Source organism: Aotus nancymaae, unplaced genomic scaffold (assembly GCF_030222135.1).
Source record: "Aotus nancymaae isolate 86718 unplaced genomic scaffold, 86718_ANA_hifiasm-v0.15.2.pri h1tg000020l, whole genome shotgun sequence".
NCBI classification, from domain to species: domain Eukaryota; kingdom Metazoa; phylum Chordata; class Mammalia; order Primates; family Aotidae; genus Aotus; species Aotus nancymaae.
Window position 1 is genome coordinate 11,978,053 of NW_026988432.1, and position 17,133 is coordinate 11,995,185.

The following is a 17,133-nucleotide window of genomic DNA, read 5'->3' on the forward strand; positions in this document are numbered from 1 at the left end:
GCCTAAAGCTTTCTTTTCATCATTTCATTTATGTCCTCCATGGATATTATCAATAGTCTCTTTAATTTTGATTGCCATGTGTGTGCATATGACTCCTAAACCTAAGATTGCATTCTTGACCTTTCCCTTGAACCACAGACCTATATTCATGATGTTTTAGACATATTTACCTGGCTATTACAGTGCCTCAAACATAATGTTCCAAGCCATCCTAAGCATCTCCACCCCATTCTCAAAGAACAACACAAGTATTCAGCTGCTTACATAAACTAGAAACACTGACTTTGTCTTTAAATTCTCCTTTTAACTTCCCTCATACAATCATTAAATTCTCCCCTATTTCTTAAATATCCCTTTCTTGGAATCCTACACATTGAAATTGACCTAGGAATCAACATGGTATGGGAAGAAAAAAAAAAAAAAGAAGGAAGGACAATTTTACATGATCTGTGACTTGTGCATAGCAAAATAAATTTTGTGATGGACTCACTGGAAAACATTTTTGATAAACACATATTCTGAGAATATTGCTATAATAACAACTATCAAAATTTAAAAAAATCAAACAAAAGCTGAAATACTCCTAAGTGAACAAAATCAATAGAAGCTGAAATAATCCTAAGCTAACAAAGTCAGTGCCTTTTGATAGGTCAAACATGTTGACATGTAAATTAATATCATTTTCTTCAAAGAATGTTGATTTCTGATTTTTTTTTTAGTAAAACTCTATGTACATCTCTACTCTTGACTACTTAAACACAGGTAAATTTACACCTTAGTAAGCAAATAATAAGCCTATATGCACAAACACTTAATGATTAAAACAATGTAAGTATATACTTATATACATCATAACAACGATTAAATTAAGTGGAAAATATAATCTGAAGTTTAGAAGTTCACCAAACTATCTTGGCCCTTATAACTAAAATAATCCAAAATGTATGCCTTTTCGTAATCAAATGAGAGCAATATTTTTGCTCAATTTTTAGAAATATACTTCCTGGGAAGCAGGATTAATCGAATAAAATGTTTGAAAGTAGAAAATTTATGAGAGGAAGAAAAATAAATTGGAATTATCCTTGGTTTGATTTTCCCTCACCACACACACACAACATTTATGAAATACGAAATGAAATACATACTTGATTGTAGTAATTAGCCTTCAATATTACAAGTAATAGGTAAAAGACACATTTCAATACAAGATAGCAAACCCCAGATAGTCCAAATTGGTGTAGCTGAGTTGAAGGCTGGAAGGACATTGTGCTATCTAACTCTATCACAGTGAATGGCATGCAGGCAGCATTATTAACGCCTCCACATAATGCTTTATTATTTTGACTTCATTCAGCCTTTCACAGGGTGTATATATGAGCATATTATGAAGCTAGCCAGCAAAATTAGCCTTTAAAAGCTTGAATGTCTTAATAGTGTGACAATGCGGGCCACCTAAGAAATCATTCACATGTCAGATACTGGATGCATAGTTAATTCTCATAGGAAATTAATTTTGAAAATGCTCATTTTTTTAACCATACAGTAACTATAATAATGCATTTTATAGAAGAAAAATTCCATATTTAATTCAAACTGAGGACTTATATTGAAAACTGAGGTACATTAGAGGAAAGACTGCCATATATTAAAGAAAAAAAAAAAACTAAAGTACTTAATTGTAAGTTATGATACCAAAACATAAGAAGAAAGCATTCTAGATGAAATGAAAACATAGTTTTCACTCAAATGTGATAATCTTTATGTTTACACTTTGTAAATTTTGAAGTCCTATTTAACTGGTTATAAAGATGATCACAGAAGCATTCACAAATGGTCAAGAAATAGCATTGACATTGCTTTAACTGTTTAATAAGGAAATTTCATCATCATTTTTATAGTTAAACTATATAATCATGTTTATTCTTAAAGTCTAGGAGTGATTAAATCATAAGAAAACTCTCTGTCATTTGCACATTTTGGTCATATTAATAAGCTTTTTCTGTATAAGATACTGGAACAATAATAGAATAATCAAAGGCAATTTGTCACTATTCTCTATTTGTTCTTTTTCAAACATATCTTTTAAAAAGTACTGTTTTTCTTCTTTTCTCTTCTTGTTCCTAAAATTATTCTATGCCAAGTATAGCACATTCAAATGTTGCAAAATACGATGATAATTTTCACAAACTGGAATGAATCACATTATACATATAATAGTACAATGTTTATGAAAAGGACATGGACCAAAGTTTTATTGTAGTATAGAGTAAAGATAAAATAAATCCAGATGATTATCAAGCCTGGTCCTCAGGTAAAAAATAATCTAATTCCAATAGAAATTACTCTATCCAGATGGACACTGAAACTTTATTGTCCAAATGTGAAGTAATATTTAGGCATTCAGAACCATCAGAACAAATTCATTTATGGTTTTAACAAAAATCTTGTTAACATCCAAGCAATGTCTGGTTATAAATGTTTTCTTATGTGTAAAAGAGACTGGAAAATCAAACAAAAAACTGTTCGTTTCAAGTGGACTGCCCATAGCATTCTATTGTTTATCTCAGTAAAATTTTAAAAATATTCTAGGATAATGAATGGAGGCCAAATTTATTTAATTTTTTTCATAATTTCTGGGTTTTAGTCTTCTGACTCAGATTCAAAAATCCATTCGAAATTTCACAGGTAATGCCACTACTTTCTGGTACACAAAGAATACTGAAATTAGACGACTCATATATTGTTTTGCAGACTCCCCTTGCTGTGAAAGGTCCCTGGAAAAGTTTCATCTAGGGTATAATGTAGTCTCCCTGTTTATTGAAATCTTGGCAAGTAGAATTGAAAATCAAAATCCTGTCCTGTTAGGGCTACAAACAGTAAACTGTTAGTTCAGACTGAGAAAATCTTAAGAACAAGACTTCCTTGATTCTGGGAAAACGAATCCAAATAAACTCTAGTTACAAAATGGTAAGCAAAGATTCTCTTTCGAAATTGAGTATAGATACTGTTGGCTACGTGATGGAAAGATACTTTGATTTGGGGGTAAAGGCTGCTTTTGTTAGGCCAGTAGATCACGTTCTTTTAAGATGGAAGATTTAGGGATGTGAATGAGGGTGATGGATATTCCTTACACAGGTCCTCATAGGGTGCTCTTCCATGGTTAGATGAAGCCCAGAAACTCACACCAATGTTCTCATGAAGTACATATAGTGAAACTATTAATTTTTAACTTGTTTCATAGTTCTCATTCATGAAAGTTCTCATTAGTTTGATAAAAATTAATAAATTATTTTAGAAATTCTAAGTATATAATATCATTCTATAATAATCATTTCACTGCTTCCTTTCAATTGTTGGTATTATTCTGTCTCATTCTCTTAGTGCAAGGTAGATTCTTTTAAGACTGTTTGAAATAATAAAAATATATAGTTTTGAGTTTTAAACAGCAATCGTTTAAAAAGATGTATTTAAAAATGGAGAAGCTAGAAGCAGGCTGGGAGCTAGGGATGGTGGACATTCAAATATCTTAGGAGCGAAGCAATGATCACTAAGCTTAGGATAATATCAAAGCGGGGGGAACCAGCCAAGAGTTATCATGACAGGAAGAGGCAAAAAAAAAAAAAAAAAAAAAAGAAACTTAAAATGACTTCAAGGCTAAGAAAGAAAAAGAAAAACAGAAAGACAGAGAGAAAGGAAGAAATAAAATAAATAGAGAAAAAGAAAAAAGAAAGGGAGAGAAAGAAAAAATGAAGGGAGGGAGGGAGGAAGGAAGGGAGGAAGGAAGGAAGGAAAGGAGGCAGGGAAGAAGGGAGGAAGGGAGAATGGGAGGGAATGTATTTGTAATCAGAAAAGTAATAACATTTTAAATAAATATTGATATTTAGTATAATACAGTCTTTTGAAAAGAAGTGAAAGGCTTGAAATGAATTAAAGTTATCACAGACACTTTCACGAATAAGTGTTCAAGAGAAATAAGCAGATATTTTAATTTTCTACTCATTTTTTTGAGCTGTACCTAAAATGCCTTACAATATGTATTACTTGTAATCCACTCTATTTGCAAAGGACTGTACACATATGTTCCTATTTACCAATAGCAGTTTTGTGAAGGAGCATTAAGAGCCCTCTCATTTACATTTCCTCATCTGGTGCCCACATTCCCTTCCTCATTATTCTCCATTGAAATCGCCCCAGTTCTTCTTTCAGTATTTAACAAGTTATCTCATAAGTGAGATAAATTGTTTTTCTCAGTTAGACAAGGGAAAGTGGCACAAGTGGTTACCTCCGTGCTGCTTTCCCTTGTCTACCTGAGAAAAACAGTTTTATGCATCCACTATTCAATTTCTTCCCCAGGGTATGTTCAAATCCTTGAAAGCCCTGGTAGGACTGACCAGTTGGCTGACAGATGGGGTCTGAGTTCTCTTGGACACTTCTACAAAGCCTTGGATATTTATTCAATCCTTGTGGCCACAGCTAAGTCTATGAAAATAATCACAATATTTTTGAAACTGGGACATCTGCATTCCACGATTAGACTAGTTCCCATGATTGAAGGGACACACACACACACCCCCTTCCTTGAAAAAAAATACAAAAATATACACACACACACACACACACACACACACACACACACACACACATCTTGCTGGTACAGGCCCTGTGCTTCTTCTGTTTACTATTTAGTTTGAAGAAAAAATATGAGGGATTTTTTAGACTCAAAAGATGAGTTATGGTATGGGGGCAAGAAAGCAGAGCACAGGGGAGTCAACAGGCAGGAGGTTTGAAGAACCGGAAAAACTACATTGCTTTTCAGGAATTACAAGTAGTTTAGTGACTATTCTAGACTGTTGAGTGGAACTGAGGAATAGTGAAATACATATCTGCAAATATGAGTCTGAAGCACCATAGGTTTTTTTTAAATTTTATCCATTTCAAACAGCAAAGTTTCAGATATCTTGTCTTAATACACATGTATCCTATCATGATGAGTTAATGATCATAAAAATTTTACAGATCATGCTTAGGTTCATGCCTTCTGTTGCTATGCATTATTATTTTCTAATGGTTCTATCTCAGAATGGTATTCTCCACATTAAGATAAAACTCAAAAATCAGATCTATTTTGCAAACTGAAATAGTTTTTCTATTTTAGAAAACTGAAAGCAAGTTTAAGGGATCTCAATTCTCGGCATCCGATAGTTCTTTGTGGTTCATAGAAAGAGTTAGAATATGAGCAATGTTTGAGGATAACAAGACAAACCCTGGATTATTCTGGAACCAAGTACAGGGTGAGAAGCATAGAAGCTACACATAAACTGTGCATTATATATTTCAATAAATTAATGAAATAATTGCTGAGAATGAGAAAGTTATGAATTAATGGTAATTTTTCATCTAAAAACTAGATGAATATACAATTGACCCCTGAAAAACATAGAGGTTAGGAGAACCAGCCCCGACACAGCCAGAAATGTTTGTATAAATACGGATGGCTCAAAACTTTAACTCTTAATATCCTCCCATCCAAGTACTAACCAGGCCCGACCCTGCTTAGCTTCCGAGATCAGACGAGATCGGGCGCGTTCAGGGTGGTATGGCCGTAGACAACTCTTAATATCCTACTGTTGACTAGGATAACTGATAATACAATTAGTCTTACTGATAACGTAATTAGTCTATTAACACATAAATAGACTAATATCTTCATATATTTTAAGGACTCACTACATAACTACTTTTTTGTTAAATTTTTCAAGATCTCTAGGCTACATAAGTCATCAGTCAATATTCTCAAATTGTCACAGATTTCCAAAAAAGTAATATATTTATTGAAAAATTCCATATATAGTGGACTCACTCAGTTAAAACCTATATTGTTTAAGAATCAACTGTATAACACTATGAACAATTTTTGCAAGTAAAAACAAAACTTTTGAAATTAGTAAGCTTAAACTGCAGTAAAACGCAAATGTATCATTTCCACTATTTTTAGTCAAATCTTACAGGAATTATTTATTTACATTTGTTTATTTCAATACAGATGAGAAAGTAGGATTCTCTGGACACTGGAACATATTAACCCATAATGAAAAACTGCAATATTTTTAAAAATTAGTTTGGAGATGGAAGGAGCTTTGGAAATAAAAATTAAGCTCATGTATACGAGTTAATTTCCCCACTATCTAGTATCTACTCAGAACCACATGGAGAAGAAAAAGAGTAGGAAGAAAGTAAGAAGTAACATTTGCTAAACCTGAAGATTTTTAGCATGGAGAAAACAGATTTTGTTTTCATTTATTTCCATGTTGATATTATCTGTACTGTATAAAAGCACCAGAGTAATTTTTTATACAAATTTTATCTATTTCAAGCAGCAAAGTGTCAGATATCTTGTCTCAACACACATGCATCCTATCATGATGAATTAATGAACATAAAAACTGCAGACCATTCTGCTTAGGTTCATGGCATTTGTTGCTATACATTATTTTACTTTTAGAATCGAATGGTTCTGCCTCAATACGGTATATATATTCTCCATATTAAGATAAAACTTAAAAATCAGATCTCTTTTGCAAGTTAGAAAACTGAAAGCAAGTTTGTGCAACGCCGTTTAAAAGTAATAAACCACGACTAACTTCTTAGGCTAAATTATTGTTCTTACAAATAGTGTGTTTCGGCTCAAAATGATATAGAAAATCATGTTGGCATTCAACATCTGAACTGTCTACTCATGTATTTAAAATCTCTGGATTTAAACTTAATGTGATTTTTTTGACCTTTGATAGCTGGTCATTTTGGTTCTCCACTTCATAGTAATACAGGATGAACAAGAATTGTTTTGTTACATATTCAAATTTATATTGGCTATTTATGGCACAGAAGTAATATTATTAAATTTTTCAACACTGTTGTATCTTAAAGTTCTTCTGTACATTGTGTGTGTGCTTAATTATTCCTAAATAATCTTTGATGTTATCAAAGAAAACAGATAATTAGATAAGAATTTATGTATTAGAAGCCATTTAAGAAAATAAAATTTATTTTTAGTTGCTAACCATCTCAACTAAAAATAATGGTGTTTTGATCTCATATTTAGTGAAAGAAATTTTTAAAATATTTAGCTAACATCTCATATAGTGGCTGATGAATAAATATTTAATAATAACCAATTATTGACTTTCATTAGGTACAAAGCATCATTCAGATTGCTGGGCAGAAGTAAGGAATCTCTAGTATCACAACCAAAAATTCTATTAATCTGAATGCTTAAAAATTTGGAATGGTTTTTAATCTTAATTTATTAAATAGAGGATTATGTTTTTTTAATACCTAAGAGAACTTCAGCAATACACAAACTTTGAGCCCACTGAATAACATCTTCTGTGATTTATTTCTGCATTTGTAAAAGAATGTTCATCTCTAATAATAGTCAAAGTAGATTATAAAGTGATTTTAATGAGACGTATCAATTTAGCCTTTGAATAACTTTTATATATTTAACAACATTTCAATTATAATAATAATTAGTGAATATTATTGAAAAATCAGTAAAGGTAAGATCTAGAAATGATACTATCAATATTTTAATATTTTTCTTGTAATCTTTTATTCTGTACAAACACAATTTTCATAAAATGTGAAAGACTTTGTAAAAGTTTGGATATTACCTTTTAATAATTTTTAAATAAAAATTTTCCATATTTTTGCAAAAACAACATCATAACATTACTTCAATGATGGACAAAATTTCCATCATTGATATGATAATATCACAAATTATTTACCATCTCTTCCATTGTTCAATATTTTATGTTTCTATATTTTCAGTGTCCTAATAGTCATTTCATGAGATTGTTGAGGAAATAAAATAAAGCCTTTAAATTGCTCAAAAAAAAAAAAAATCCTGACAGATATTGTCACCTGTAAGAATAATAACAATTATTTGTGTTGTTTTATATTATTGTAAGTTAGAATCAAATTTCAACTTACAATTTTTTCATGGGTTTTATGCTTTTAGATGACATAATATTGAATCTGGGTTTTGTATGTTTTTCTAACAATTTTCTAAAATTTCTAGAAGTGATTTTATAAAATTAGGGACTAAGAGTTTTATATTTCCCGCAGTAAATTAAATATGTTGTATCAAATTTAGAATTTTCAAAAATTCATGCTATCTTCATTATAATACATAAAATACAGATATTTACTGAATAAAAATAGTTTCAGTTTGCATTAAAATTTCTTGAATGTGAACAGATTGAGTTCAGATGACTCTTTGAAATCTTTGAGCATCAGTGTACCTTACTAAATTCTTTTTATTTTAGACAACAAAATATTTTACCAACAGTTGGCCTATCCTAGTTATTAAAACTTTTGTACACAAATTGTCATCAGCTGAGCTAAAACAGCAACTTTCCAGTGGAAATAACTGCAGAAATGTTTGTTCTCATTGGCCCAAAATCAAACATATGTTTTCCTAAACAACTAATATATAACTTTTTTATTGATATGTGCAAATTACTGAAAGCATTAATTACAAAGTTATACATCGGATTTTCGTACTGACAAAAAATTTCATGTCTTGGGGTCAAGATATTAATATATTTTGAACGTTTCAAATAGTTGATAAGACTACATTCTGAAATAATAGCTTTTGAGTCATTATCTTGATTAAATATTTGTCAAAATCATATATCTATATTGAAAAGAGAGTAGAGTTTATTTTCACCCATAACTGTCTTGAGAGCTAATTTAAATATATTATGGAAAATAATCTTTAGTGTCAGCCATACTGACTTTCAATCTCTTTTGAACTCTCTCTGTAGACATTATGATAGGTTTTACAACTTTTCATGGTCTTCTTGTATGAAATATTCAAGTCTTCCAATTAGTTTTTTAAAAGGCAATAATTTGTAATATAGCAAATCTTCAACATTTTGGTTTCTACTTCAAATTATATTATTTCCATTTATGGAGAAAATAATGGTGTCCATTGTTTGCATACACAGGCTTTTGGTCGATTTTAGGGTTTCATTAGTGGATTAGTTAAGGCAGAAACATATTCATCTCTCCAAATAGGTCTTTAAAACAGCACATTTGCCAGTGTGCTTTATTTTTATAGTGCTATAGATAATGGTTGTGAGTTTCTTAAAGGATAGAATTTATGGGTGTTATTACAAATGTTAACTCAGGGTTCCCTAAGATTCTGTAACCTAAAAATAAATGCATAGCTTATCTTACTAAAATTAAAAATAGTAATGGTCCCATATGGCCATTCGGTTTGTCTAGTACATTCTCCCATAAAACAGATAGGACTTCTCAGTAATCTGTGATAAAGGATAAAGAAAGAAAACATTACCTTCTGTATAGTAATGATTCCTTCCTGTGTCTCTTTGTCAACAGAAATCTTAAAAATGCCCAGTCCATCACCATCCACAATTTTGTACTCCATTTCAGCATTAGCTCCAATATCTGCATCAGCAGCTTTAATTCTGGCAACAACTGAGGCTACAGGCAATGATTCTGGGACATTATATTGGTAAGACCCTGTGAAATTCAAAACAAGAAATGAACACATTACACCAAGCTAACCAATAAAAAGTTAAACTACTGGGTTATTTTGGCATCATCTTAACTTAACTTCTTTTTATTTTTTAATAAAAACTATACTACAGTAATGGGAAACAAAAGACAAATTTCATATAGACTTAAGAAATTTGATGGGAATGATTAGCTAATAATCACTATGATAGCAGAAATAGATGGTCTGAGGAAAGGCAAGAGTGGAATCTCTAATTCCTGTATTTCTGGTGGTGAGAAATATCCTACATCAAAAAGTAAAAATAAATTTAAATTAATTATAATTGATATATAATTTTAAATGTAATATTATAATTATAATTGAATTACATTTAAAATTATATATGTAAAATACTAAGACATAAATAGTAATATAAAATAAATAATAAATAGTAATTTATAGTAAGTAGAAGTAAATACTTACATAAAATACAAAGAAATAAAAATAGAATAGATTGTGCTTCAAATGAACAACAACAAAAAAAGCCTAAATCATTTTCACAACTTAATGTTGGAATTTACTTAGCATCTTTTACCAAGAGAGTTTCAGAAAACTGGGTAAAAAAGGAGAAGAATGATGTGTGTGGGTTGTATGTAGAACTGATTTGGGGCACAATGGTCTAGAATCCTAGGCAATATTATTTGAACCAAAAAAAAAGTAAAATAGAAAAAATAACTTTTTAAAACTTTTGTTTAACTTTCGTAATAACTCCTCTTCACCATCCCTAAAGAAAATGTTTGGGGGCAGATGAAGAAACACATGAACCATCACTCAGAAATGAGGAAAAACCCAGCACAATATATTCCCTCATGATTGTTTCTCTAATCATTAACAGTTTTCTGCCTCCTGCATCTTCTTCTGTTTCCTTTGGTTGTTAAATTGTGGTGCATTTGTCCTGTCTTGTGAAGGGAGAAGAAAGGATTCTCTCTGAGTAGAATATAGAAAGGAAAATGTGCCTGTATGATGGAAATATGTATTAGACTTGGAGTTGTTTGCAATTTTCTAGAATTTGTGAATAGTTACCTTTTTTTTTTTAAAATGATTATAACATATGTTATCACCTTTGAGTGACCCCTTTCACACATCTCAAAGAATCTTTTGTAAAATTTAAAAATGTCAATATTAAGCTCGTAATTCACTGGTACAGAAAAATCCCAGCAAAAATGAATAACAATGATATAACCTTGACTTTATACACTTTAATACATAAATCTATAATTTATATAGGGGATCTATAATGGCCTAGAAAACTTGTATCTTACTAAAATTCTACATTTTTTTAAATCATTCTAGGCTTAAACAAAAGAGAAGCTGTTCATTTCATTATGAGCCCAAGATAATTGGATCATTACATTATTTTAATTCTAAAAGTTCTTCCTTCTTCTTTATGATAAGCCATCAAGAACACAATTAAGAATAGGCTTAGTTAAAAAAAAAAATGCTAAACTTGGGATCACTGTTATATATTACCAGGAGATACCATTTGTTGTATAATAATGTAAATATTAAAAATATGTAAGATAAAGGTGAAAATTTTTTAGAAAGCAGTCATTGAAGGAAAAAACAATGGCACTCATATTTGCTCAGACAGCTTCCTTTTTCGATGTAATTCACTTCTAAATTCTGTTGGTAGGGAGTTTAGTTTCCCATTTCAACTGGAAAAGCATTTTAGAGACATTGTACAGACATTGTAGTCTGCACAATCTCTTTATTTTCTTGAATGTTTTAAAGAAATAGCACATACACTTAGGGGGAAAAAAAGGAACTGAAAAGAGAATGAGGTGAAACGTTTTTTACAAACAGCATACCTCTACCTAGATATTCTTTTTCTTTTTTCTTGGTTAAATTAAAAGCCACTTTGGTCAAAGCAGCAGAATTGAGGACATTTGGTTTTCCAGTTCTTTAGACTGATTTTTAAAACACTGAATGTTTGCACAAGAAAGATGTGGGGAACTGCTAAAGGAACGCTCAATGTGAATGAACTGGCTTAAAAAAGTGAGAAGTGAAACAATGAAAATGTTTATTACTCTTTTCTGATTTTCAAAAATAAAACAGTATTTTAGTGCATAGAATGAATAAAACATATTTGAATATTATTAACTGGCAACAAGCTTATAATTTATAAAATATAAAAAGGAAAAGTCAGAAAAAAGACATACATAAACACAATTAATAATTGTCTGGTATTCACAATATGGATGAAGGAAAAATGTCACTACATTTGAGATAGAAGTAATGCAAATATATGATGGCTTCTACTTCTGCTCAATACTATTACAATCCATATTGCTGAATCAAAATCATGTCTCTAATAAAATGCAAATTTGGGAGAATAAAGTAAGATAATTATTTGCTTTAGAAGTATTTGAAAAAAAAATTATAGATGTATTTTATGACTTTCAGGGAAAGTTACTGCACTTGTATCCCTTACGAAAACAACTTACTTCGAGGAAAGCGAGGTGGGTTATCGTTGACATCAGTTAGGGTCACAGTGACTGATGTAGTTCCTGACAGTCCTCCATTTTGACCAACCATATCCTTTGCCTGAATAACAAGCAAATACTGGTCTTTAGCCTCTCTATCCATGTTTGGAAGGGCAGTCTTGATGACTCCTGTAAAATTTCAAATCCCAGTAAAACGCATCATGAATCACTGCATTTACACTAACAAAGAATACTGAGACAAGTAGCAAGTCGTTCTTGAGTTGTTGCTTTCTGTAGTTTTGTTTACTTTAAATTATTTGACTGTGTATTAGAGATCAAAGGAATACAATAGTTTTACACGATGTTACAAAACAGAGAAAACATTATTAACTTGATTTTCTCAATACTGGATAAAAAAGATTATCTTTAGGTTTCATGGAAAAGTGGTCAATGAAACAACAATTTATAAATAAATAAAATGGCCTTTTACCCAGAAGAATGGACAGCCACCTGTGCGAGTGCACAGCAATGAACTCGTCTTTTTCTTCCATCTCAACAACTTATAAAAATGTATAACCACATATTATCAGTTTTCAAGTTAAATAATATCTCCACTCTTTAGCAACAACATTTTTGTTTAAATCTGAGCACACGAGCTCTCAAACATAAACACGCACATATATCAGCAACAGATCTGTATTTTAAGCATATAAATTACACTTATTTGAGTAGTCCAGGTTGCTTATATATATATATATATATATATATATATATATTTTTTTTTTTTTTTTGAGACGGAGTTTCGCTCTTGTTACCCAGGCTGGAGTGCAATGGCGCGATCTCGGCTCACCGCAACCTCCGCCTCCTGGGTTCAGGCAATTCTCCTGCCTCAGCCTCCTGAGTAGCTGGGATTACAGGCACGTGCCATGGTGCCCAGCTAATTTTTTGTATTTTTAGTAGAGACGGGGTTTCACCATGTTGACCAGGATGGTCTCGATCTGTTGACCTCGTGATCCACCCGCCTCGGCCTCCCAAAGTGCTGGGATTACAGGCATGAGTCACCGCGTCCAGCGGCTTATTTTTTTTTTAACTTATTCATTTATTCTAATACATTAACTGCAGTTGGATGTTATTGTCACAGCAATCCAGGCTGACTTTAAGTAACACTTTCAATGAATCCTTATGTCTGTCTACAAACTTTAAAATTGCTCTTTGAAATATTATAATAAAAATGAAAAAAATCACATACAAATTAGGTCTAGATGATAAGCATCTAATATACAGATATTCTTCTTAGAGCCAAAATGATTTTATAGATTTTTCATGTTTGTTTTTCAAAACTTCTATTAACTCTAGTTTAAAACAAAGCAAATATTGATTTCCCTAATACTGTCATCAAACATAAACAAACTTGGTATGAGAGTTCTGTAACATAAATATCTCCATCTTTACTTTTCTGGTTTTTCTGTTTGTTATTATTTGCTATTATTCATGATTATTCCTATAACTCATTTTTCAAAAATTGAGCATTGCTTATTTTGAATATGACCAAAATGTATTTCATTTTTATGGAAAAGTATTAATGAGATATTTTTAGTTAAGTCTCACTTATTTTTATTTTTTTAAAAAATTCTATTAGTCTCTCATTTTTCCTTCTAATATCACTATGTGTGTTATCTTTGCTCATTTATTGTGATGGAGAGAAGTCTATAACCACTTAACTAATCAACAAAGGAAACACTGTAGCCTCATCCTCTCATGCGTTTGCTTAGTGGAATTATTTTTGAAAGGAAATATAGCATAGTAAAGATAGAAGTACTGGTAGTCAAAGTTTCTCACTTATTTTTCACACATCTAATTGTCTCTTTATAAGTGAGCCTATAAATAACACATTTCCAAGGCAGAAATCATCACAAAGTTTGCAAATCAATGCAGGTAGGAAAGGTAATTTCCAAATGCCTCAACTATTGAACATATTTTTGACAAGAATAACATAATTGTGAAAAGTTGATTTGAAATAAGAACATCCACTAATAATAGATTTCTACTTGTATGGCATTTGCTAGCTTTTACTTTGAAGTAAAAACTGTCTAAATTTGGAAAAGCATTCTCATACATTGGATTTCATTTGTGTTTTGTCATGTATTATATAATTGTGTATATAAATACACACACACAGAGAAAATTGTTAACACCATATGACTGAACTAGTAAAGTCTAGTCTTGACCAATTGGATACTTATAACTCTGTGAGATTTTCATGCATGATAACAATATTACATAATTTTAATATTCAATAATTTTATGTCACTCAGGCTTAGCAAAAAAAAAAATTCTATCTATGGGTTCTTTGGAAAAGACACTGGCTCCTATTTTAGGGTTTATGAATCAGAATTTTTCTATGGCTATAACATCTGACACCATAACTCAGAACTTTTCATTTATTTATTATCTATATTCACAAAAAGCATTGTGCATGTAAAACATAACCTTATATTGCTATTGTTCAAAAACTGCTTTTAAGTATAGGAAAAAAATTCTGATGATCTAATATCCTATCAGCCTCAAATGATTTTTTTAAAGCATATTCTGCTACTATGGAATCTCCTTAAAAACTTGGTATATGTACTCCACGTAACAGACATGAGCCATTTCTGAAATCTGTCACACTTTAGGGAAGCAATGAAGCATAGGTTCTGCATATTCAAGCTTTAAATTACCCTCAAGAATCTAGGCAACCACATGAACCCAAATATTAATAACAGGGGCTGGGGATACTCACACGGTGAGGGCTCAATCCTTTAGGATTTTCCTCACTAAAACTAAATCAACATTTTTAGATATCACTTTGACTGGACCATTCCAAGGGGAATCTCAATATTGCAGAACCACCTTTCTCAGGAATCTTGTTAACTGAGGAAGTAACAAGGTTACTTCTCACAGTAAACAGGACCTGGGTCATCTGCACTTCCAACTCCCCAAGCCCTTTATGCTCCCCTCTCTCCATTACAGCCTTCATTGTCTATAGCTACTCTAAGAATTCTAAAACCATACAATTAGACATTAAAGATATTGGTTTCCTTACAGCTTGTATTTACTTAATATATATCAAGAGGTAAGTGATACCAAACAAGCAAGGCCCCTAATTGGGGCTTAGACCAGGAGGTTCTTTGCTTTGCCCAAGAAGGAATTCAAGGGCAATCCTGTGGTTTTGAATAACAAGTTTTATTAAATGGGACTACTCTTTGTGAAGCAGTGCTAATAGGCAGTATGCCCAGACTCTGCAATCTATGGTTTCTTGGCAAATGTATTTATACTTATGTAAACCCAATTTCAATTACATGCAAATTAAGGGGTGGGTCAATGAAAATTGAGGGGAAGATTATTTAGAAATTTCTAGGAAAGGGGGCAGAAACTTCTGGGTCATTGCAATGGAAAGAAGTGGTAACTTCTGAGTCGTTGCCATGGTAATTATTAACTGTCATGGCACTGATGGGAGTATCTTATGCCAATGAGCAATGAGGGCAGCTAGGGATCGCTTTTGTCAACATCTGCTGGTTCCTGTCACTTTCTCTACTTTATCCTGTCTGGAATAGATCCTATTTTGGTTAGCAGGATTTTGACCAGAAAATAAGTCCTGCTGGTCTACCTCCTAAGGACCAGGAATCAACTAAAGCCATTTGGTATGGCCACCACCAAAATGGAGCAGCCAGTGAAGGGAGCACCATTGTGACATGAGCAGGAGAATCATGCACCAGCATAAAGTCATTTAAAATACGTGTAGTTTGGCTGTTTGCTTTACTTTTAACAGAACTAATTGGATATCATGTTAGCCCTCTTGGTAACTCCTTTAGAGATAATTATTTTTGTGTGATTATTTCCCAGTGAATGAGAATAACAGATATAACTGGTAATGAACTGAGTATGTATTCATGTATTCAGTTTCTGTCAATATGTATTCTGAGCAAAATACCTCAGTGATGCTTGTTATCAAGATTACCTTATTCTGTTTTTCATTATATAAATGAGTGTTATGCTACATGGAGTTTAGAAATATAGTACATATTTAGGAATATATGTCCAATATAATGTTTTGCTAGTGAAGACACAATTGAATATTTTCATGCATTGTGATCAGCTATTACGTTATAGGAGAGAGTACTCCCCCATGCACATTGACTGGATAACAATGACCACTTTTGTAAATTTATTCTGAGTCCTAACTGCCACCTTCTTTCCTGGGGAGAACTCCTGTCAGTGTAATTCACCAATTGTAATAAACCCAACTCATTCTGTAATGTAAAGTATTGATAAATATTGAAATTAAAAAGGAAAAACTCAAAACCTCTAACATACAAAGTTCATTAAAAGTAAATTAGAAATAGAATGGAAAATGGGATGTACAGACATTCTTAGGTGTGTGTATCTTTGAGACTTGAATTACATTGTGAAAATAAATATAGCAGCTTATATTTTTAAAATATTATAAGTGCAATACATTGTGAAGTCTTATGTTACATATATGTAGAACTACAGAAATGAATACAGATTGGGGTCAAGAAACACTCTGATGCAAATGTAGACAGTGAGGCATGAGGAAATAGATCCTGAACAAAGCAGTTTCAACTCAAAAAAATACAAATGATGCTTGAAAGTTGAATTTCAAAGGAACTTAGAAACTGAAATGAGCACAATATTTCAGGCTTGCTTTCTGTTTTTAAAAATATCCTTTGATGATAATAGTTTAAATACTAGAATATAAATTATAAATGAATTTCATATAATAGGCAATAAAATCAAGTATGGTACTCTTATTACTGATATTTATCAGCAGTAAATCAGATATGACGGAAATGCACAGCCCTGGCTATGCAAAACTATGTTACTAATTAAATGAGAAAACTCTTGGGGGGAAAAATATTTATAAAATTAAAATCGCAGAAGTTTTTGAATGCTCATTTTCTTTTACACATAAGATAAAAATCTGCTAATGACTTTCTATTTCTTTCTAAATTTTGTCCCTAAGCTCTGTATTATTTTGCTTGTGTGTCTGTGGTATAGATATAAGAGAGCTATAAAATGAGGGAGAAGAGCCAACAACCGTGAAATAGTAAAGTTGGAAGC

The 17,133-nt window shown here is 31.5% G+C and overlaps 1 protein-coding gene across 2 annotated transcripts in view; it reads right to left on the minus strand.

Annotated features, from left to right (window-relative positions):
- The window catches only part of CDH7 (cadherin 7), a 137,210-nt gene that overhangs the window by 54,415 nt on the left and 65,662 nt on the right, over nt 1-17,133 (minus strand). For both annotated transcript variants that reach the window (XM_012465385.3, XM_012465386.3), the window contains exons 5-6: nt 12,031-12,198; nt 9,365-9,552 (exon numbers count right to left, since the gene is read on the minus strand). In XM_012465385.3, coding sequence (XP_012320808.1) covers nt 9,365-9,552; nt 12,031-12,198 — 356 coding nt within the window. The remainder of the gene's footprint in view (nt 1-9,364; nt 9,553-12,030; nt 12,199-17,133) is intronic.